The following is a 24,214-nucleotide window of genomic DNA, read 5'->3' on the forward strand; positions in this document are numbered from 1 at the left end:
CAGTATCATCAAATTGCCTTCATCCCAGAGATGCAGGAATGGTTCAATATATGAAAATCAATGAGTGTAATCACCAAATGAACAAGCCAAAAGATAAAAAGCACACATCCTCTCATTGGATTCAGACAATGCTTTTGATAAAATCAAACGTGATAAAAGTCTCCATGAGATTTACAGATAGGCAGTTTACACCAAGCCCGTAGCGGACATCAAGTTAAACATAGAGAAATGCAAAGCAGTTCCACTAAACTCAGGAACAAGATAAGGTTGCCCACTCTTTTCTATATAGAAATATAATACTTGAAGTCTTAGCTAATACCGTAAGACAACTAAAGGATATCAAGGGGATAGCAATTGGAAAGGAAGAAGTCAAGTATCAATTTGCAGGTTCTTTAATAGGACGTAAGTGACCCTAAAAATTGCACTGGGGAATTTCTTATCCACACTCCCTCCCAGGAGAGTGGGATTAACATCAAAATACAAACAGCACCAGGCCCCAACATAAGGGGACTGATGCTTTTTTCTTAATTCCTATAGTTTTGGAATGAATCATGTGACGCTTGAGAGAATTTGGATGCGTTTACTTCACACACATGAGCATGTGATTCTCCCATCCACAGTGCCTAGGAGCCTCTTATTTTCTTCTTTGAGTGTTCTAATACCCAGGAAGCGTCTGCCTCCCCTGTAGGTAGACACGAGGGGGAGTTACTTCAGGAACCAGCAGGTTGAGCATCTCATGCCCTCCCCCCCACTTCATACTTGTTCCTTTCTGTCCCACACTCCATGGAAGGCCTTCTCGAGATGCTGAGTGGATTCCGTCACTTTGCTTTCACCCACGCTTCCGAGTCCCAAGCCAGAGCAACACCTCTTCCCATCCTAAATTGCCCAGTCCCAGATAAGGTGTTACAGCCATAGGAACTAGACTGACACAGAGACACAGAGGAGTTGTGCAGTCCTCAGACACAGGGTAAGAATCCAGACATAACAGCACATATAATGTAAGAATCCATTTCCATAAAAAGCCAAATAATCTGTAGCAACAGAAAACGGTGCTTCCTGGAACCAGAAACCACAGGAGAGGTCGCCTGCAAGCAGGAGCAGTCAGTTGGTTATGATGAAATAGACAGTAGCTTGACCATCGTGATGATTTCTTGATTGTATACAAATCTCAAAGTTTATCAGTTGCACACTTTAAATTCTTATGATTTTTCTTTTGTGTAGTGTCTCTAGGCAGAGTCACCATGTGCACACTTTTTGTTTTTTTACATTCAGGCTTTTATGTCCTTTTGAGAAAAATGACCATGTGTGTTTTCTGACCCCCTTAGGTAAGACATTTCTGTATTTGAACGTCTGGCATAATTTGAACACTTAGTTGTGTTTAAAACTTAAATATTTTCCTCATACTTCTCTTCTTTACCCAAATAAAACATTGAATTGATTATATTTGTGTTCACAGTGTATAATTTAGTATATGAAATACGAGACTTGCACAAAGTCTTTGATTAGTGAGAGAGATTAAAGTTGTCATAGTTTTCTGAGATAGCACATTAAAGTGACTGGTCAGTACATGTAGGTATCAGTATCTCAGATAAGGAACTTACCCCCATTAAATATTGTTGAATTTAGATTAGAGATGAGCAAGAAGAACCATTTTAATTATATACAAATCTACAGATGTTCATGGATTTATTACTTGAAGATGTTAGGTAACTATACTTGCATTATAAACATTTTATTCCTCTAAAGCTTTAATTAAGGCTGTTTCCTCCATTCATCCCTCTAGAAAAGATGTCTACTCTGTACGTCCATGACGTGATGTAAATAATTGTTAAAGCCTTTGTGTGTTTACTGCTCTGTCTGTCTCAGTAGAATAGAAAGGCTGAAAGTGCGGCCTTCCAGCACCGTTATCTGTGTTCAGTACCTTGGTAAAAAGGCTAAGCAGTGAGCACCTGGTCTGTAGCTGTGGATATGCCCTTTTCTCCTGGGTTCTGTTCATTGTCATTGCATACAGTTTGAAGCTTTGTGGGTTTTTTGTTTCTGTATTTTAGATGCTTGTGTGTTTTGGATCAATCCCACATTGTATTATATTGCTCTTTAACTGTGATATTAATTCCTGTTTTGATGTCTCTGGCTGGCAGTATAGACACACTAGCTTTCACTTGTTTGGTGTGTTATCTTTTACCAACCATTTCTAATATTGTTGAGTGTTCTTCTCCAGGTAGGCTCCTTGTAGAGCATGGGTAGAGCTTGCTCCTGTTTTAAGTCTAATCTGATTGGCCATGTCTTCTAAGTGACAGGCTTAGACTTGAAATCTGCCAGCTTCCTAGCTGCTTTCTGGTCATCTGAGCTATTCTTTGTTCCTTTACGCTCCTGCTCTCGAAGGTTTTGGTGATGGTGTAGATAGATAAGGTGAAAGACATTTAATCTCTGGAAATATGCCCATTTTCTCTTACATTGGATTGTTAATGTGGAAGGCAGGTCAAGACAAATATACTCAAGAGTTGAACTGGGTTTATTTTGTTGTTCCGTTACATAAACCAAACCCTCCTGTTGGCGTGCTGTTGTCTCCTGGGTCTCAGAATGCCTCTGCTGGAGGACTTTCCCGAGGGTTCCTGTTTTCCCTGCGGCCAGGAACAACTGGTGCCAGCCTGTGTCATCAGGGAATGCTGCCAAGGTAGTAAACAGGTCAAAAACTAATACGAGTAAGCTGGGACTTAGGTTGTTTTCAAGCGTTTATTCTGTTTATTTTTCCTAGCTCAGCATAAAAAGTCATTTTTATGACATTTCCCTTCCTTTTTTTGAAAATAGAATTCCTAATCTACCATGACCATGTCTAGGAAACATTGCTTTAAAAACTTAAATAGAATTTGAATTATAATGATCAATGATTTGAAAGCCGAAAATAGCAAAACTTGAGGGTTTGTTTCCTATGAGCAGACACGGGTAGACAGCACACATTAGGTTCTTTACATCCACCATGGAGGTAGACACAGTAGGGAAAGAAAGAAGCAGGAAGCCCCGTAGCTCACAGCAACTCAGTGTACCTCCTCCTGCTCCCCTTGCAGACCAGGATGCTGACAGATGCTGAACTACTGTGTAAAGGCAAGCTAAGTGCGGGAGGCTGCAATTTGATATTTTATGTCATTACCTTGAGGATAATAATTTTTTCTAATATTAAATTTTACTGAAGCTAACACTCGAGTTTTAACAAAGAAAAAAAGAAAAGAAAAGAAAATGCCCTTTCTAACAATGTAGAGTAGTAAGAGGGTTCCGCTATTTTTATTCAGTTTTTGGGGGGCCTTACGTGATGACAGCACACCAAAAATTTCCCTTAACTGAAATGTCTTAGGATCTGTTTGAAGTAAACCTTCTCACTGTCTTTTATTTACTGCTAGGTATAACTGAACTAGGAATAAACTGGATGAAAATTGCATCTAAAAACAGTCATGACTGTTACTCTCCTCGTGTCTTTTGTTTACTCTGTGAAGTAGGAAGTCTTCATGTTGTGTCTTGTATAGCCCTACCCCTCTGTCCTCTACAGCCTGGACTGTGTACTCCTCACACTGAACCCAACTGAATTTCCCTATTAATATCAAGATGTGTTACTGTGTTTTGCCAGTTTAAGCCCTGAACTAATTATATGTGAAATAATGTGTCAATCAACTCAGTGCACCATGAGAAATTTAGATTGTTGTTGGATGACTTAATATTGGATGTCTTAAAATGATTTTTGAAAAGGGGACCAGATAACTTTTCAGAAATTAATCTTTTAAAATATCTGCTCAATTGATACTGAAAATTAAACAATACTGTTATAGTCACCACTGTGTGTGATGGCACATACACATAACTCCAGGACTGAGATCACTGAGACAACAGGATCACTAGCTAAAGCCTAGTCTGTGCTACTCAAAATCAGTAGAGTCAAGTGCTGTCATCTTCTCTAAACTAAATGGGAAAGGAAAATACTTCTTTTTAAGAGAACATGAAACTAGACTTCAGACTTTCCAAATTCCACTTGGTGGCATTTAATCTTGATAACTTCTTTAAGCTAAGTATGAGTTAAAATAAAAGCAAAAACTATGAATTATGGTTTCTTAATTTATCAGTTGCTATGTTCTTAGCTCTGAAAAATATTCAGAATCAAAGGTATTTGCATAGAAGTTTCTCAATGCCTAATTTTTGTTCTGGCTGTCAATAACTTCCAAAGTGTCTGCAGTTCTGTGCTCTATAACACACACACAGCGTGCACAGAGCTAGTGTTATTATCCCATGCAGAGTTTATGTGCAGATAGTGTTGTTTAAAACTCATTGAATAAGGCAGTGCATTTATAAACACGAGCCACTGAATGTGTAAAAGAAACTCTTTGGGGCTGGGGATATAGTCTGTTAGTAAAATGAGTTCAGTCCCCACCACCTAATGTAAATTGGTTGTGTTTTTAAACAAGAGAAGTGTTTTTGGTAGAGCCAGGTATGGTGAGGTGGGAGGGGTGCCTCGGTGGGCCCATGTGAGGCATCCCTTACCCCTGAGGGATGATGGATATAGGAGCCGTATGATGGATATAGGATGGAATAGAGTTTATTTAGGGCATGGGGAGGGGAGTTGGAAAGGGAGTAGAGACAGAGATGGGGGAGGAGTGGAGAGAGGCCAGGAACATGAAGAGAGAGGTGGAGAAGGGGCAGGGAGGGAAGAGGAAGAGAAGAGGAGAGTTTAATGTGAGGGTAAGAGAGATAAGAGAGTGAGGAGGGGGCAAATGACCCCCTTTCTAGTCAGTCGAGTATACCTGGCTGTTGCCAGGTAACTGTGGGGAAGAGCCTGGAAGGAATGATAATAACATTCCTCCGTTTCGGTTTAATTAAAAAAGAAAAAACTAGACGGAAGCGATGGTGAAGCAGGAATAGGGTGGTGGCGATCTTTACTTACTGCTTACTCTGGAGTGACTGGTCTCTGGGGAACCTAAGAAAATGAGGATGAGGATGTTGGTCCAGCAGTATTGGCTTGTAATCCCAACGCAAGGGCAGTAGATACAGGACATCCCTGGGATGGGCATGCTGGCTATCTGGCTGTGGTAGTTTGAATGAGATGTTCCCATAGTCTTGGCCATTTGAATACTTAGCCCCAGTTGGTGGAGTTGTTGGGATAGGTGTAGGAGGTTAGGAGGTGTGGCCTTGCTGAAGGAAATCTGTTGCTGGGGCAGACTTTAAGTCCTCAGAAGCTGTGTGCCTTTCCCTGTTTCTCCAGAGAAAACAATGAGCTCTCAGCCACTAGTCACCATGCCTGCCTGCAGTTACCTATTGTCATGGACATGGAGTCCTTTACCTCAGATAAACCCTTCTTTCTATAAGCTTCCTTGTTCATGGTCTTTTATTTGGCTATAGAAAACTAATATGCACCAAACTAGGTAAGCACAGGATCTCAGTGAGGGATCCTCTCCAAAACCAAGGTGCACGACTCCAAGATTGACCTCAAGTCTCTACATCCAACTGCATATGAATCCACACACACATGTGGACACACACATAAACACACTACACAAGTGCTTTTGACTTGCTAAAACTTGATTACAAATGAAATAATTGGATCAAGTATCACCTTATACATGGGCTTTTCATAATTATTTTTTTCTCAGTAATTTTAAACAAAGTTTATGTGAATGTTTTTCAGACTGAATAGTTCTTACTCTTTATTTCTCTTAGAGGCTTAAAATTTTCTGTTCTGCTTTTTATATTACTGCAGTTATGATGTTTACTTAATTATAAGCTTATTAAGTTTTCTAATTTGATGCCTCTAGCTCTCATCTGTTTAACTGGCATAGTAAAAACAAATAATCCCACACAGTTCAAATGTTTGGCTTAATAACTGGCTAATACAAATAACATGAAGTCAAATACCTATTGCCTGATGTCATTAAGACACTAGGCGTCTGCAATACAGTGTGCGGCCCAGAGCTGGTATAGTGCAATATTTGATTCTTCATGCAGTGCACATAGAGAGTAGATCCATATTTTATCCATAAGAATGCTAACCAGTCATGAGGTCATAGATATCCTATGTGAATGGATATACATGAAACATGTGAAACATGAAAAGCCACACCCTGCATGGCTGTGCTCATGAGAGATGACTACATTTTGTAATTGCTGGATGGAAAACAGGAGCATCCTCACTTTCTTATTTATACTTACTGTATAACTCATACTTTAAAATAAACCGCCAACTCGCTAGTTTTTTCCCAACATCTATACGGCATAATCATGGCATTCAAGTTTTATTATTTCTTGCTTTTGGTATTGAAAGGTATTGGAAGTACAGTACCTTTACATATTGCTCTTGGACAATGTTAATATGAAAAAAATTATCATTTGGGGACTGGACACTATATTCTATGATGGACTGTCATTAAAGAATGAGGTAAGGTTTATAGGTGTTGGGTGCCTCCAGGGGCTGCATGTCTCATAATTATGAAGAATTAACATATAAATTACATTTCTATACATACCTACATACACACATGACAAAAATGTTAAAATAAAATAAAACAAAAAAATCCATAAAAAAATACAGAGTTTATTTTGATTTGACCAATTACTCCTGGGCCTGGGACCTACGTCACGGGGTGGTCAGTACTCCCAATGACACTCCATTAGAGCGAACTGATTTTTTCATTTGCCGGAAGGTATCAGTTGCAAATTCTTGGTTCAGTATGCGACCTCATCTAGCTTGAACTTCCCAGGCCCTGCCCGTGCATGTTGCCACAGTCTCTGTGTGTTCCCTGTGCACCAGTCCTGTTATGTCTGGGAAACACTGTTTCCTTGCAGTTACACACCTCTTCTGGCTCTTACACTCTTTCTACTTCCTCTTCTGCATAGATCTTTGAGCCTAGAGGGGAGGATAAAGATGTGCCATTTAAGGACTGATTGCTTCAAAGTCTCTCACTTGGCATGTTGTCTAGATGTAGGTGTCTGCTAATTTTCAACTTTAAGAAGCTTCTCTGATAAAGGTTGAACAAGGCATGGTGGGTACATGATGTGGGTACAGTATCATGTTATTAGGAGTCATGTTACTGCTTTGCTCCTTTAGTAGAGAAATAGTAGTGTGTCTTCCCCTAGGCACATGCTCTATCTAGGTTCTTGGTGACTCTAGTGGTGTCGGGTATGGGTTCTGTCTCATAAAGTGGGTCTTAAATATGTACAAAAATGTTCGGTTAATGGAGTATCATCTGTGCCAGTGCTGCACCGGGGGACCCTGCTGAGAGCTGGCTGTTGTAGGTAGCAGGAGTTGTAGCTGGGTGGTGCCGATGATTACCTTTCTCCTCCCACAGTGTCAAGAGTGCCTCGAATGATTGGCATGGTGCATGCTAGTCAGGAGGGATGATGCTTCTAGGTAGTTAGACACCAGCTTGACTTCTTCATGCCTTCAGCAGCAGAGTCTTGCCATCAGGTTGTGGAGGGCAATCAATAGACTTGGCAAGTATTGGTGTTTGGAGTATTCCATGAGAACCTCTTGACCAGCAACTCAACTAAATGTAACTCATTCCTCTTACTAGAGCATAAGATGTCTAGTCAGGGCATTGCTTTTCCCCATCATATTGTGAGTCTGCTTAAATTTTCTTCAAATATGTCTATATATTTTTTCATAAATATTTTCAATGGACAGCTATGTTTTCTGTGAGACCTTCAGTGTTATTTGTCCCTCCCCATATATTTCCTCCTGTAACCTGCTCTCTCATCCCCACCCTTTTAAACCTACAATTCTGGTTTCCCTCTTTCTTTGTATAAACCTATATTCTGTTTCTTCATCCTTTGGAGAGCCTCTCCTAGTCTGTTACTGAAACCTGACCTCTCGATATTCAGAGTGTAGGACACATATGGGAAGCTTTAGATGTAACACCCACATATTAGAGAAAACATGCAGTATTTGGTTTGTCGGGGAGGTTGGGGGTGGCAGGGTCTGGCTTATGTCACTCAGGATGATTATTTTCTACATCTATCCATTTATCTGTGAATCTCATCTTTTTAGATGGCTGAGTCACACTTCATTGTGTAAATGCCAGGAAAGGAACATGGATGAGCATTGGTCTCTGCAGTGAGGTGTAGGGACCTTTGGGTGTGTGCCTAAGATCTTTTGGTGGATCTCTTGTGAACTGTTGAGGAAACTTCACTCTGATTTCTATAGTGTCTGTACAAGTTTGCACTCCCATCAGCAGTAAGTGTCCCTTTTCCTGGTGTCCTTGACAGCATGTGCTGTCATCTGTTTTATTGGTCTTGGCTGTTCTGTGTAAGATGAGATCTTAGAGTAGCTCTAATTTTCATTTTCATGATAGCCTAGGGTATTGAACATTTGTTTTTCAGATATTTGTGTTTGATCTTTTGAAAAATCTCTTCTTAGTTCTGTACCCCAGTTTTAAATCTCCTTGATTTTATATCCCCATTTTTAAATTGTTTTCTTGATGTTCAGGGTTTTGGTGGTAGTGCAGTGGTATTTGTTAGTTAGTTCTCTATATACTCTAGATACTAACCTTCTGTCAGATACATAACTGTTGATCTCTTCCCATTCTGTAGGCTATAGCTATGCCCAGTGACAGTGTCATTTATAGAAGCTTCATAGCTTTATAAGTTTCCACCTATTAACTGTTGGTCTTACTGTCTATGCTGTTGTTATCTCTTGCTGAGAAAATCCTTGAGTTCAAGCCTGTCTCCGCCTCCTTTTTTACTTGATTCAGGACTGGGCTTGTGCTGAGATCCCTGATCTCTTCAGAGTTGAGTTCTGTGCCAGGCGACAAGCATAGATCGATTTGCATGCATCCTCTGCAGTCCTCTGCTCTGACCTGCACCATTTGTTAAAGGTGCTGCCATTTCTTGAGTTTGTATTTTTGATTTCTTTGTCAAAAATCAAGATCTATAGGTATATGGAATTAATCTGTATTTTCAGTTTGATTCCATTGGTTATTTTTAGGTAAATACCATGCTGTTTTGATTACCATAGCTTTGTAGTACATTTAAGGTTGAGGGTGTGGCAATGCCTGCTGTAGCAGTTCTTTTATTATCCAACTATTTTATTATTTAATTAATTATTTTTATTATTTAATTATTTTAGTTATCTTGAGTTTTTATGGTTCCATATGAAGTTGAATTTTTTTTCAAATTTCTGTGAAGAATTTTGTTGGAATTTTGTTGAGGATTGCAGGCATTTCTCACAGTATTAATCCTTTCCATCCTTGAACTTAGGAATTATCTTTCCATCTTCTGGGGTTTTCAATTTCTTTATTCGATGTCTTAAAATGTTTCATTATTCAAGTCTTTTACTTGGTTATTTATATATGTGTGTGCATGTATGTGTATATTTTTGAGACTCTTTCAAAAGGTTCTGTTTCCCTGATTGCTTTCTTGGTGTTTGTCGTTTGTATATAGGAAGGCTATTGATTTTTCTGCTTATTTTGTATTTTCCTACATTGCTGGAAGTGTTTATCAGCTCTAGGAGCTTCCTAATGGAGTCTTTAGGGACTTTTAGGTATAAAATTTTATTGTTTGCAAATAAATTTGATTTCTTCCTTCTTATTTATCTCCAGTTGTCTTTTTGCTTTAAGACTTAAAGAATTATATTGAATAGGTATGGAGAGAGTGGGCACCCTTGTCTCATTGCTGATTTTAGTGGAAATTCTTTGAGATTTCCCTCCATTTAGGATGCTATGGACTTGCTGTTAATTGCCTTTATTATGCTGAGGTATGTTCCTTGTGTCCAGGACGTTAATCAGGCTAAAGCATGATTCAGAGTAAGTTTGGAGAGACTGGAATGAAGGACAGGTTGCCCACCCAAGTTCCGGCCTAGTGTGACCACTGGACTCTCTGATAGAGAAGGTTTCTGAGTGTTGTGGGAAGTCAAAAAGGAACGGGGATGAGCTGTAAGGCTCAGCCTGAGGAGCTGTTGTTGGGTGATTGATTGATTGATTGATTGGTTGATTTTTATCACTTATGAGCTCTGTCGATAGGGAGCCAGCTTAGCTTTGGACTGACTACAGTCAGCCACAATGACTCACATATCACACCTGAGTAGCTGATGAAGGAGTATTATTGATAGGGTTCTAAGGCCAAGGTTGGTTATAGAGTGAGCTCCACACCAGCCTGAGACAGAGTGAGACCCTGTCTCAAAGTTAGTTAAATGGGCTCAATATAACTGCATGTACTAGGGAACTAGGGCTCAAAATAGGTTTCTTAAAGATTTCTTCTAAGGCTTAAGCATTCACAATTCACATTTTGAAAGTTCACCTTTGCTCTGCAACTGAAGTCAAATTCTATTTGAGTTTTGTAAACTTTTGGTTGGATATACTATATATCCATATAGTAAATATTTAGATTTTTAACTATAAATAACTTTCTAAAATGTATGTGTGTGTGAGTGACTGCGTATAGCTATGTAATGTGTTCATGGGGAGGTCTGAGGTAGATTTTGGGCCATATTATTGTCTACCTTATTCATTGAAGAAGTATCTCTCACTTGAACCCAGAGCTGACCTCTGTGCCTAATGTTCATAGCCAGCTTGTCCTGAGAAGTCCCCTGTCCCTACCTTCTGAGTGCTGGAATTACAGGTGGGCTGCTTTGCCTACCTAGTGTTTATATGGGTTCTGGAGGATCTAAATCCAGGCCTCAAAGTGCCTGGTGAGTATTTTATCCACTGACCAATCTCTCTAGCCCTGAAACTTAACATTTCTCAAAAAACAGCATTCTCAGCCCTGTAGGCATAGAATTTCCTGTAGTTGTAACTGTTCAGTGTTGTAGTGCATCTCTGTAACTTATTAGCATATGGTATGAAATTAAAATAAAATTGAAATGAGTTTCATTTTAACCTGTTTCCTTCACTTTTAATTAAAAAATTAGCATGTTATGCTAGTGTATATGTATATTAAACTAGTATGTATATGTCTATATCAGAAGAAAAGATGTTTTAGGTTTCATATAGTCAAATGATTGAGCGTCATGTATAAATAGATGGCCTTAGCCCAGTGCTTTTATTAATAGAGAAAGTCTTTTATTTAGTAATGTCATGGCACTATTTCCTCTCTGAGGTGTGCTGCTTGTACTGACCCTTCTGCTCCGTCCCTGACTAGACTGTCCATTCTGCCTTAGTGTCTAGTTTGGCGCTTGAGCCACTGAAATATGGTTAGTTTGAATTGAGGGTGATTTTTAGGGTAAAATACACATGTATTTTGAAGGTTTATTATGAAATTTTTAAATATTTTTCTAATAACATTGATTACAGGTTAGGACATTCAATTGAATAAAATTATATTAAAATGTATTCCTTGTCTTACTTTACTCTTTGGGGTGGTTTCTCATAAGTCTGTATTACACATGCATATATTACCATCATGATTCGGTTAGACAGCAATAGTCTGTTGACTGTCTTATAGAGGTCAGATTGTAAAAGGTGCATAACCTTTTAACTTTTCATTCCTGTCTTCAAAGGTTAGAAAGTAATCAAAAGCTGTTTGCACATCATTCCAACAGCTGTGTGGCATTTCTCTTGTGCGTTGTAGGTTTACAAGTCTGTCTGACCTTCACTTCACCACCACTTAGAAGTGGAAATGGAATGATGTAAACTAGAAGAGAGGATAAGGAAAAATAAAGTACAAATCAAGAATCGGAGGACTTTGTGGACCATATAAAACACTGCTAGACTCTAGGACTAGTACTTAGTAACTATATATTGTAACCTAGAACTATAATGTGTCCCCATCCATTCTTCTTTAAGAACAGACTTTGAAAAACACTCATAGAAAAATCCATTTATTGCTTTCTGAGTTAAGAAACACTTTCACTAAACAATACTACTTAGGAGGCTGTGGGCATGGCTCAGTGATAGAATACGTGCCTAGTGTGTGCGAGGCCCTGGGTTCTCTTCTTCAGGAACCCTAGGCCTTCAAGAGAAGGCCATTTTGCCCATGCTTTTTTAAAAAACAGTCTTAACAATTTCATTGTGGAAAGGGGGTGGGGGTGAAATTTCTCTCCATAAAACACCCAGAAGCTCTTTAAGCTCCCATTTTGTACAGTGAAGATATTATTTATTTTCCTCCTAAAAAAAAAAAAAGATTGTCTCCTTACCCCATCCCACTCCCATGTTCATGTTTGTTTTGGTTTCCTTCTGTTTGATTTCTCAACAAGACATTTGATCACCCCACTTGAGTTTATTTTCAATTTATTAAATGAAGAATAGCAAACCATGTTATGTTTTGTATTTGAAATTGCAAGGTACATTTCCTTTTTATTTTATTTTTAATTTAACTCTTTGTTTTACAGATGAGGGCAGAAGTGCAGTTGACCATGCAGGTGGTGCACAGATTGTAATTGACCATTTAAGGTCGCTGTGCAGTAGAACAGATCCCGCCAATGAGAAGCTCTTGACTGTCTTTTGTGGCATGCTGATGAACTATAGCAATGAGAATGGTAAACAAAACTGAACACTTGCTTTATCTGTGGGGGAAATTCTAAAATAATTTTCACTATAATAGACAACACTTATGTAAAAACTGAACAGATTCATAAGTGGCACATAAAACTAAGACTTCACTTTCAGTGTTGGGGAATTATGCAATGGTCTGAGGTACAGAACTGGAACTAGACTTCAAAGGTCACCCATGATAATACCTAAACGTAAAGATCAAGTGGTACAGTTTAAATTTTCTTGCTATGAACATTTTAAAAAGAAACAATGTTAAAGTAGGTTCGTGTTTATGACTTTAAATATAATTTCAAATAAATGTTTTTAGATAGAAAAATAGCTACTATATTTACTTGGAAGAATAAATATTCTTCAATCAAATTGAGCTTTCAGGGAGTGGGGGTCTAGAAAAGGGGAAATCATTTGAAATGTAAATAAAAAATATATCGAATAAAAAGAAAGGGCTAAGGAACAACTGGAATATTTCAGTAAAAAAAATAGAATATCAAAGTTCAAAGTAAGTGTAAATAGATCATTGTAGAAATTGGTCTTTAAGATAATTTGTTTTCCATATAAGACATTTTTAGGACCTAGCAACAAATGGCAAACTTTCACACAGCCTGCAATTATTTGTTACAGGAGCATCCATCCATGCAGTGATAGTAAGTTTTCATAATGCTTTTATATTTTAAGCATGGATCATTTCTCATCATCTATGTAAAATATTATGTGAATAAGTGCTGCAATTTCAGAATGTTCTTGGCATGTAACAGAGGTCTTTCTGTGATTTGTTTCTTGTGGTATTTTAAGTTTTGCAGTTATATATTGAATATGTAGTAATTGTTTATACTGAGTGTTTTTTTTTTAATGGAAAGGTCATATGGTCGGTGATTTTTCTTTCACCTTTGCTGGATCCATTTTGAAGGATTCTAAACATAAATAAAAATAGAACAGAGTCTGGGTAAAGCCCCAATTTGTAGTTGTCTTAGTCAGGGTTTCTATTCCTGCGCAAAAATCATGACCAAGAAGCAAGTTGGGGAAGGAAAGGGTTTATTCAGCTTATATTTCCACATTGCTGTTGATCATCGAAGGAAGTCAGGACTGGAACTCAAGCAGGTCAGGAAGCAGGAGCTGATGCAGAGGCCATGGAGAGATGTTTCTTACTGGCTTGCTTCCCCTGGCTTGCTCAGCCTGCTCTCTTATAGAACCCAAGAGCACCAGCCCAAAGGTGGTACCACCCACAAGGGGCCCTTTCCCCCTGATCACTAATTGAGAAAATGCCTCACAGCTGTATATCATGGAGGCACTTCCCCAACTAAAGCCCCTCTCTCTGTGATAACTCCAGCCTGTGTCAAGTTGACAAAACCAGCCAGTATAGTAGTTTATATCTGGAATTTAGCAGTAGTATACAGGTATCTGAATTACATTAAGAAATTACATTACAGTTGTTCATGTTGCTTCTTTTTTTTTTTTTTTTAACTTTATTTGAGAATCAACCCAGGAAAGTAGAAAGTTCCCAAGTGGAAGAACATTTCAAAATGCCACAAAAGAAACTGAAGCTTTGGATATAATATACATTTTATGCATAAAAACTGGAAGTTTTAGTCTTTTGAGGAAGCTGTTTTAAAATGTGTGTTTAAAAAAAGAAAGAAAGGCTTGGGCATGAACTCCTCAGCCAGTCCCGTAACACCCGCACCCAGAGGAAGCTCCATTTCCAGGTGCTCTAACCATAGAACCCACGACCTAGGATCAGAGGTGAGGAGGACATAACATCTGTCCCAGCACTGCCAGGTATAACTGGGACCAACTGGATCCAGGGACACAGGAACCCCATGCAACCAATGGCATAGATACCTTCCGGTCTGGGCTGGTCTACCTTGGGTGTGTACTTGGAAGCCAGTCCTATAACACCCAGAGGAAGCTCCACTCCTAGGCGCTCAAACAGACACAGGATCACAGGAGCTTGGTCATTCCAGGATCTCAGGGCCCCAGAGGTAGCTTGACTCCCAGGAGCTCAGACACACCCAGGATCTCAGGATCACAGAGACAGCTGGACTTGGAGGAGTTCTGAAACAACCAGAATCACAGGAAGGATAGGCTGCAGTCAGATATAGCAAGGGCAGGTAGCACTAGAGATAATCAGATGGCGGGAGGCAAGCATAAGAACATAAGCAACAGAAACCAAGGTAACTTGGCATCATCAGAACCCAATTCTCCCACCATAGCAAGTCCTGGATACACCATCACACTGGAAAAGCAAAATTGAGATCTAAAATCACGTCTCATGATGATGATAGAGGACTTTAAGAAGGACATAAATAACTCCCATAAAGAAATACAGGAGAATACAGGCAAACAGGTAGAAGTCCTAAAGAGGAAACTCAAAAATCCCTTAAAGAATTACAGGAAAACACAGTCCAACAGGCAAAGGAAATGAGCAAATCCATCCAAGACCTAAAAATGGAAATAGAAACAATAAATCACAAAGTGAGATAACCCTGGAGTTAGAAAACTAGGAAAGAGATCAGTAGCCATAGATGCAAGCATCACCAACAGAATACAAGAGATAGAAGAGAGAATCTCAGATGCAGAAGATACCATAGAAAACATTGACACACGAGTCAAAGGAAATGCAAAAGGCAAAAAGCTCCTAACCCAAAACATCCAGGAAATCCAGGACACGATGAAAAGACCAAACCTAAAGATAGAAGAGAGAGATTCCCAACTTAAAGGGCCAGTAAATATCTTCAACAAAATTATGGAAGAAAACTTCCCTAACCTAAAGAAAGAGATGCCCATGAACATACAAGAAGTCTACAGAACTCCAAATAGACTGGACCAGAAGAGAAATTCCTCTTGACACATAATAATCAAAACTCCAAATGCTCTAAAGAAAGAATATTAAAAGAAGTAAGTGTCAAGTAACAAAGGCAGACCTAACAGATTTACACCAGACTTCTCACCAGAGACTATGAAAGCTATAAGATCCTGGGCAGATGTCATACAGACACTAAGAGAACATAAATGCCAGCCCAGGCTGCTATACCCAACAAAACTCTCAATTACCATAGGCAGAGAAAATAAGATATTCAACAAACCCCAAAAAAGATAGCCTCACAAACATAATTCCATCTCTAACAACAAAAATAACGGGAAGTAACACTTTCCCTTAATATCTCTTAACATCAATGGGCTCAATTCCCCACTAAAAATACATAGACTAACATACATAAACAGGACCCAGCATTTTACACCTCAGTGACACAGACACTACCACAGAGTAAAGAGCTGGAAAACAATTTTCCAAGCAAATTGTTAGGGTTAGGGTTAGGGGTTAGGGTTAGGGGTTAGGGTTAGGGTTATGGTCCCAAGAAACAGGCTGGTGTGGCTATTCTAATACCGAATAAAATCAACTTTCAACCAAAAGTTGTCAAAAAAGATAAGGAAGGACACTTCATACTGGTAAAAAGAAAAATCTTCTAAGGTGAACTCTCAATTCGGAACATCTATGCTCCAAATGTAAGGGCACCTGCATTCATCAAAGAAACTTTACTAGAGCTCAAAGCACACATCACACCCCACTCTCAGCAATGGAGAGATCATAGACACAGAAACTAAACAGAGACACGTTAAAATCAACAGAAGTTATGAACCAAATGGATCTAACAGATATTTATAGAACATTTCATCCTAAAGCAAAATAATATACCTTCTCAGCACCTCATGGTACCTTCTCCACAATTGACCATATAATTGGTCACAGATCAGGCCTCAACAGACACAAGAAGACTGAAATAATGCCATGCACTTTATCAGATCACTATGGACTAAAGCTGGTCTTAAACTCCAACAAAAATAACTGGGTGGTGATGGTGCATGCCTGTAATCCCAGCACTCTGGGAGGCAGAGGCAGGTGGATTTCTGAGTTTGAAGCCAGCCTGTTCTACAGAATGAGTTTCAGGACAGCCAGGGCTATACAGAGGAACCCTGTCTCGGAAAAAAAAAAATCAAAAAAACAAAACAAAAAAAAAAAAACCCAATGGAAAACACACATATACATGGAAGCTGAACAACATGCTACTCAATTACTTGGTCAAGGAAAAAAAAAATAAAGATTTTTTAGAATTTAATGACAATGGCAGCACATCATACCAAAATATACTAGACACAGTGAAAGCAGTAGTAAGAGGAAACCTCATAGCTCTGAGTGCCTCCAAAAACAAACTGGACAGAACTTACACTAGCAGCTTGACAGCACACCTGAAAGCTCTAGAACAAAAAGAAACAAATATACCCAAGAGGAGTAAGTGGCAGGAAATAATCAAACTCAGGGCTGAAATCAACCAAATAGAAACAAAAAGAACTATACAAAGAATCAACAAAACCAGGACCTGGTTTTTGAGAAAATCAGCAAGATAGGTTAACAATTAGCCAGACTAACCAGAGGGCACAGAGACAGTATCCAAATTAATAAAATCAGAAATGATAGGGAGACATAATAACAGAAACCATAGAAATTCAAAAAAAAAATCATCAGACTCTACTATAAAAGCTTATACTCAACAAAATTGGAAAATCTGGATGAAATGAACAATTTTCTAGACACGTACCAGATGACAAAGTTAAAGCAGGATCAGATAAACCATCTAAACAGTTCTGTAACCTGTAAAGAAATAGAAGCACTCGTGAATAGTCTCCCAACCAAAAACAGCCCAGGCCCAGATGGGTTTAATGGAGATTTCTGTCAGACCTTCAAAGAAGAACTAATACCAATACACTTCAGACTAGTCCATAAAATAGAAACAGAAGGAACACTACCCAATTCGTTCTATGAAACCACAATTATTAGCTTATACCTAAACCACACAAAGACCAAAGAGAATGTAAGACCAATTTCCTTTGTGATCATTAATGCAAAGATCCTCAATAAAATCTTGCCAACTGAATCTAAGAACACATCAAAATGATTATTTACCAAGATCAAGTAGGCTTCATCCCAGGGATGCAGGGATGGTTCAACATTAGGAAATCTGTCCATGTAATCTGCTACATAAACAAACTCAAAGAAAAAAAGTAAATGATTATTTCATTAGATTCTGAGAAAGCATTTGACAGAATTCAGTATCTCTTCATGTTAAAAGTCTTGGAAAGATCAGAAATTCAAGGCCCATACCTAAGCATAGTAAAAGCAATATATAGCAAACCAGTAGCCAACATCAAACAAAATGGATCAATCCCACTAAAATCATGGACTAGACAAGGCTGCCCACTCTCCCCCTGTCTATTCAATATAGTACTCAAAGTCCTGGCCAACAAAAGACGCTCAAAGGGATACAAATTGGAAAGGAAGTGAAAGTATCACTATTTGCAAATGATATGATAGTATACTTGAGTGACCCCAAAAATTCCACCAGAGAACTCCTAAAGCTGATTAACAACTTCAGCAAAGTGGCTGGATATAAAGTTAAGTCAGTAGCCTTCCTCTACTCGAAGGATAAAAAAGCTAAGAAAGAAATTAGGGAAATAACACTCTTCACAGTAGTCACAAATAATATTACATACCTTGGTGTGACTAACCAAGCAAATGAAAGATCTGTATGAGAAGAACTTCAAGTCTCTGAAGAAAGAAATGGAAGAAGACCTCAGAAGATAGAATCATCTCCCATGTTTGTGGATTGACTAGATTACTATAGTAAAAATTTCCATCTTAAGCAATCTACAGACTCAATGCTATCCCCTGCAAAATTTCTAATCAATTCTTCATAGAGTTAATTTGCAAATTCATTTGGAAAAGCAAAAATTCAAGGATAGCAAAAACTGTTCTCAACAATAAAGTTCTAGCAGAATCACTATCCCTGACAAAGCTGTATTACAGAGCAATAGTGACAAAAACTGTGTGGTATTGGTACAGAGACAGGCAGGAAAATCAATGGAATAGAATTGAAGTCCCAGAAATGTACCCATACACGTGTGGTCACTTGATCTTTGACAAAGGAGCTAAAACCATCCAGTGGAAAAAGACAGCCTTTTCAACAAATGGTGCTGGTTTAACTGTCGGTCAACTTGTACAAGAATGCAAATTGATCCTTATCTCCCTGTACAAAGCTCAAGTCCAGGTGGATCAAGGACCTCCACATAAAACCAGATACACTAAATCTAATAGAAGAGAAGATGGGGAAAAGTCTTGAACACACATGGGCACAGGGGAAAATTTCCTGAACAGAACACCGATAGCTTATGCTCTAAGATCAAGAATTGATAAATGGGACCTTAAAAAAATTGTAAAGCTTCATCTGTAAGGCAAAGGATACTGTCAATAGGACAAAATGGCAACCAACAGACTAGGAAAGGATCATTACCAATCCTACATCCGATAGAGGAATAATATTCAATATATATGAAGAACTCAAGAAGTTAAACTCCAGAGAAACAGATAACCCTATTAAAAAATTGGGGAACAGAGCTAAACAGAGAATTCTCATCTGAGAAATACCGGATGGCTGAGAAGCACCTAAAGAAATGTTCAATATCCTCAGTCAAGAGGGAAATGCAAATCAAAACAACCCTGAGATTGCACTTCACACCAGTCAGTATGACTAAGATAAATAAACTCAGGTGACAGCATATTCTGGCTAGGATGTAGAGAAAGAGGAATACTCCTCCACTGTTAGTGGGATTGCAAGCTGGCACCCTAGAAATCAGTCTGGAGGCTCCTCAGAAAATTGGACATAGTATTACCTGAGGACCCAATAATACCACTTCTGGGCATATACCCAATAGATGGTCCATCATATTACTAGGACACTATGTTTCTAGCAGCCTTATTTATAGTAGCCAGAAGCTGGAAAGAACCCAGATGTCCTTTAGCAGAAGGATAGATACAGAAAATGGGGTACATTTATACAATGGAGTACTACTCAGCTATTAAAATCAATGAATTCATGAAATTAGGCAAATGGATGGACCTAGAAAATATCATCCTGAGTGAAGTCGCCTAGTCACAGAAGATCACACATGGTATACACTCACTGATAAGTGGATATTAGCCCAAAAGCTCCAAATATCCAAGAAACAATTCACAGATCACATGAAGCTCAAGAAGAAAGACCAAAGTATGGGTGCTTTGGCTCTTCTGAGAAGGGGAACAGAATACTCACAGGAGCAAATATGGAGATAAAGTGTAGAGCAGAGACTGAAGGAAAGGCCATCCAGAGACTGTCCCACCTGGGGATTCATCTCATGTAGTGGATGTCAAGAAAGGCTTGCTGAAAGGAGCCTGATATAGCTGTCTCCTGAAAGGCCCTGCCAGAGCCGTACAAATACAGAGTTGGATGCTTACAGCCAGCCATTGGATTGTGTGGGGTACCCAATGGAGGAGTTAGAGAAAGGATTAAAGGAGCTAAAGGGGTTTGCATCCTCATAGGAAGAACAATATCAGCCAACCAGAGCTCCCAGGGACTAAGCCATCAACCAAGGAGTACACATGGCTCAGGCTGCATATGTAGCAGAGGATGCCTTGTCAAGCATTAATGGGCGGAGAGGCCCTTGGTCCTATGAATACTCAATAGATGCCCCAGTGTAGGGGAATTGAGGGCAGGGAGGTGGGAATGAGGTGGATGGAGGAACACGCTCCTCGAAGCAGGGGGAGGGAGGATGGGATAGGGGGTTTCTGGGATGGGGGTGGGGTACTGTAAAAGGGGATAACATTCAAAATGTAAATAAAGAAAATATCCAATAAAAATAGAAAGCTGGAGAAGTTGCTCCTCTGGTAGCTATAGTGCTGGCAGGGCTCGCATGGTGAGTGGATTTGGATCCCCAGTACCCACGTGAAAGAGAGACAGAGCTTGAGTGCTAAGGGGCCAGTCCATCTAGCTGAAAGGGAGAGCTCCTGGCTTAGTGAGGGACCTTGTCTCAAAAGGTACAGTAGAGAGAAGTTGGGGAAGACATCTGGTGTCAACCTCTAATCCTTTCTCAAGACACAGACAAAATGTCTGAAGGAACCTTCAAAACACTCATCGTGTGATAGAGCATCACAGTGTGTAGCAGGGTGCACATTCACTGTGTGTGTTCTGCAACTACCACCTTCATGGTAAATATGCTTGAGAAGTAATTTAGATACTGTGAGAATCTACATCAACTTTTTCTCATAGTATTGGGCAAATGGTGTTATCTCAAAAGCAACAGAGAAGTCCCTTTTTCAAAACGTAGTCAATAAACAGAAGTTATTTTTAGACTGTTAAAGAGACACAGCAAAGGTCACTCTTCATCCTTCCTGTGTCCTGAGTACCCTTTAACGTGATACGTGGTGTCAGTGCTGATCCAGCCTTTTGTGTGACTACCGACAGGAAAACACATTTATTCTGTGTACCTGGCACCCAGATGAGTCACTGAGACCTAAGAAATTCAGGGAGTACTTTAGATCATCACTCAATGGGAAGTTTCTTTTTACATGTGTTTACATGTTAGGTTTGCTAAATACCTCCCTTCTGTTGTGGTAGGAAAACAAAAAAAGAATGAACTGTTCCTTTGAACACAATTATTTAAGCTTTATCCATAGTGAAGAAGTTTTCAAGGTTTTTTGTTTGTTTTTAAGTTTCAGTTTAGACAGTATGGAAACCGATCACAGAAAACTCTTAACCCAGGTATCTTCATGAAAACTTTTTTTTAAATTACGTATCCATTATGTATCCTAAAATACATTGGCACAGTGCAATGTATTCGTTCAAATACTTGTGTCAGTGTCAGGAGATTGTCAGTATAGCAAAATTTAAGTTCAATAAATAAAGAATGAAAGTTTTCCAGATGCAGGGAGGATGTCTGTGCTGTGAGTGTTCTTGCTCAGTAGAAGCATTTCTGTGCAGCTTGATAAAACTGTATATGTCAATGAATGTTGTTAGTTATTAGATTAACTTAGGCCCATGCTTTTAAGCCATGACCTATTCCTTTTTTTTTTTTTAACCCATTGATGAAGCAGTTATGACTTTTGATAGTATGGTGCCTAGGTTGTAAAAGTATACCACGGAGCCAGAAATTTTAGAGTAATAATTATAAAAACATATTTAAATGTGACAGAATTAAGTTTGGTCAGTAAAAAGTCACTTAAAAGGTTTAAAAATCGTATTCATTTTTTAATACAGTAAACAACATATCAATTGTATATAGCCTTGCAAAATAACCTGAATATTGATTTGATAGAAAAGTTTGTAAAAATTTGACCTTCAGTTTGAAGAAATGTAGCCTTTTATCTGGCTACAACTCAAGTTTTAAGTGAGGAATTCAGATCTATAATTATAGATATTTTATATCATTTTTTGATGATTTTTTTCCTGGTTTGTTAACACTTTTTTTTAAATTATGTATCCATTATGTATCCTAAAATACATTGACACCTTGCAGTGTATTTGTTCAAATACTGTGTCAGTATCAGGAGACTGTAGTTTGAGGACATTAACTGTTCTTGCTCCATTGTCCAGCTGTTAAGACAGGTGCTCTCTGATGGGCAATTGAAGTACATTCCAATCAGTCCATCATAAACTTGACAACAGCATACGTGAGCGCTGCACTTGATACATTTAATCTACTGAACATCATTCTGAGCATCTCAAAGTTCCACTTATTTAAACCATGATCACATCGCTGATAGAACATGGTGGCCTACTGCTTCCCATGACCAGCATCCCTAAAGAGACTTGCTGCACATCACTGGTTTGGGCAAAAAAACAAAAGCTCAAGTTCTGCTGGGTCCTCCTGAACCCATACCATCACCTATTTTAAGTCAAAGACTATCAGTAGTACAGTTCGGGTACAGTTTCTTTGATTATATTGTATCCAGATAACTAGAGTTTTTATTAATAAGATCAGTAGTGAGAGGAAAACTATGCTCTTCAAAAGCAATCCTTCATTATATAAGTTAGAGCCACTATAAATTCTTTATTCTTGTATTAGTAGATATCCCCTATCCAGATAGAGCAGGGAAGACACTGGAAACAAGTAACATTTCCCCTGTTATCTACAAATCTTAGTGAGTCCATATATGTGTACCTGGAAAGAACAAATACACATTTATTCTTAAGGAAACCACTTAGGAGATCAGAATAACTCCTTGTGTGTGGACCTGTCAGTTCATAGTCATCAGTTACAAGTAGGCAAGTCGAATCAGTAAATGACAGAAACTCTACTTAAAGAGTTAATAAATATTTTTTCAGTTGGTTAGTTGGTTAATTTTGATTCAGGGTCTCTCTGTGCAGCCCCAAATGGCCCAGAACTTTCTATATAGGCCACACTGCTCTCAAACTCATAGAGAGCCACTGCCTCTTTTTCCCTGCTACAAGAATTAATTTTGTACACCACCATGACTGACTTCATATTTTTCTTGATACAGTTGTGTTAGAAACACAAATAGAGAAAGATTGTTACAGCTTTAAAACAAAGTTCTAAATGGTGATTAAGAAAACTAAAATAGCAATAAAACTAATTTCTTAAACATAAACCGTGCTATAAAATAAAGATAATAAACATGCCAACAGGAATTAGTTTTTTCTCAGTGTATTAATAGTCAATGGCTTTTTCATGTGACCTTATGTACGCATATGGCCGTTATGTATTTGAATATATCCTTTAAATAAAGACTGGCACAAACATTCTCTAATCTCTGTAGTAGTACCATTGGTTGAAGGGAGGCTGTCTTGTGATATAAAGTACTTTATTCCTTGGGTACTTTTATTGAAGGGTTTGTTACTGAATTTAATTATTAAACTTAGTACTTAAATCAGGTGACTGAAATTGGTCTCTGAAGTATTTTCCGTCTCAGATTTAAAGATTGTTGCTGGGCTATCTAGAATGCTCAGTGGGTAGAGAGGTGTGTGCTAGCAGGCCTGACAACTAGAATGCTCAGTGGATAGAGAGGTGTATGCTAGCAGACACCTGACTTGATCTCTGGATTCCAAAAGGTGCCAAAGAGAAACAACTCCCAAGAGAGTCCTCTGACCCTCATTGGGTGTACGCATGTGCATGCTCATGTGCACACACATACACGTGCACACACATACACACACACACACACACACACACACACGTGCTTAAAAATATGCAGATCATTACACGTGAAATTTTAGCTACTACTTGTACTTCTTCTGTAGGTTTCATTTAGCTTTCTCTTTGAGAGAAAAGCACATAAAAGTTGGGTGCATAGGAAGGTGGGGGATCTGGGAGGATTTGGGGAGATGAAATATGTTATGTGGAAAAATTATTAATTAAAAGAAAATTCTAGACACAAAGAATTTGTTTGGTTTTAAAACTTTAGTCATAGTAGCCATACCTATTTTATGTTTTAAAAGAAGACGTTTATCATTCTTGTCATAGTCCACATGTTTTGTGTATATGAGAAGTAGTTATGTATAGAATCTGTTATATCCCCACCGTGTAGAGCAGTGAACTAGAATGATCGATCTTAGGGTGTGCCTATTAGGTATTATCAGCTGGACTCCAGCGAGAGTCATTTGGAAGTGGGAACCTCAACTGAGAAATTACTTTGGTAAGATTTGTTGGTAGTAAATCTGGGGGTCATTATTGTAATTGATGATTGATATGGAAGATCCCAGTCCACTGTGGATGGTGGCACCCCTGGCCAGTTGGGTCTGAGGTTTTTGTTGTTGTTGTTGTTGTTGTTTTGGGTTTTTGGTTTTTTGGGTTTGTTTTTTTTTTTTTTTTTTTCAAGACAGGGTTTCTCTGTGTAGCCCTGGCTGTCCTGGAGCTCACTCTGTAGACCAGCGTAGCCT

General features: G+C 38.7%; 1 protein-coding gene across 5 annotated transcripts in view; it reads left to right on the forward strand.

Moving 5' to 3' along the window:
- Rap1gds1 (Rap1 GTPase-GDP dissociation stimulator 1) overlaps nt 1-24,214 on the forward strand; it is a 151,959-nt gene that overhangs the window by 79,498 nt on the left and 48,247 nt on the right. For 3 of the 5 annotated variants that reach the window (XM_052179136.1, XM_052179137.1, XM_052179140.1), the window contains one exon: nt 12,296-12,442. The exons of the other annotated variants lie outside the window; for them this stretch is intronic. In XM_052179136.1, the coding sequence (XP_052035096.1) occupies nt 12,296-12,442 (147 nt within the window). The remainder of the gene's footprint in view (nt 1-12,295; nt 12,443-24,214) is intronic. 5 annotated transcript variants of the gene reach the window in all.

Source organism: Apodemus sylvaticus, chromosome 4 (genome assembly GCF_947179515.1).
Source record: "Apodemus sylvaticus chromosome 4, mApoSyl1.1, whole genome shotgun sequence".
NCBI classification, from domain to species: domain Eukaryota; kingdom Metazoa; phylum Chordata; class Mammalia; order Rodentia; family Muridae; genus Apodemus; species Apodemus sylvaticus.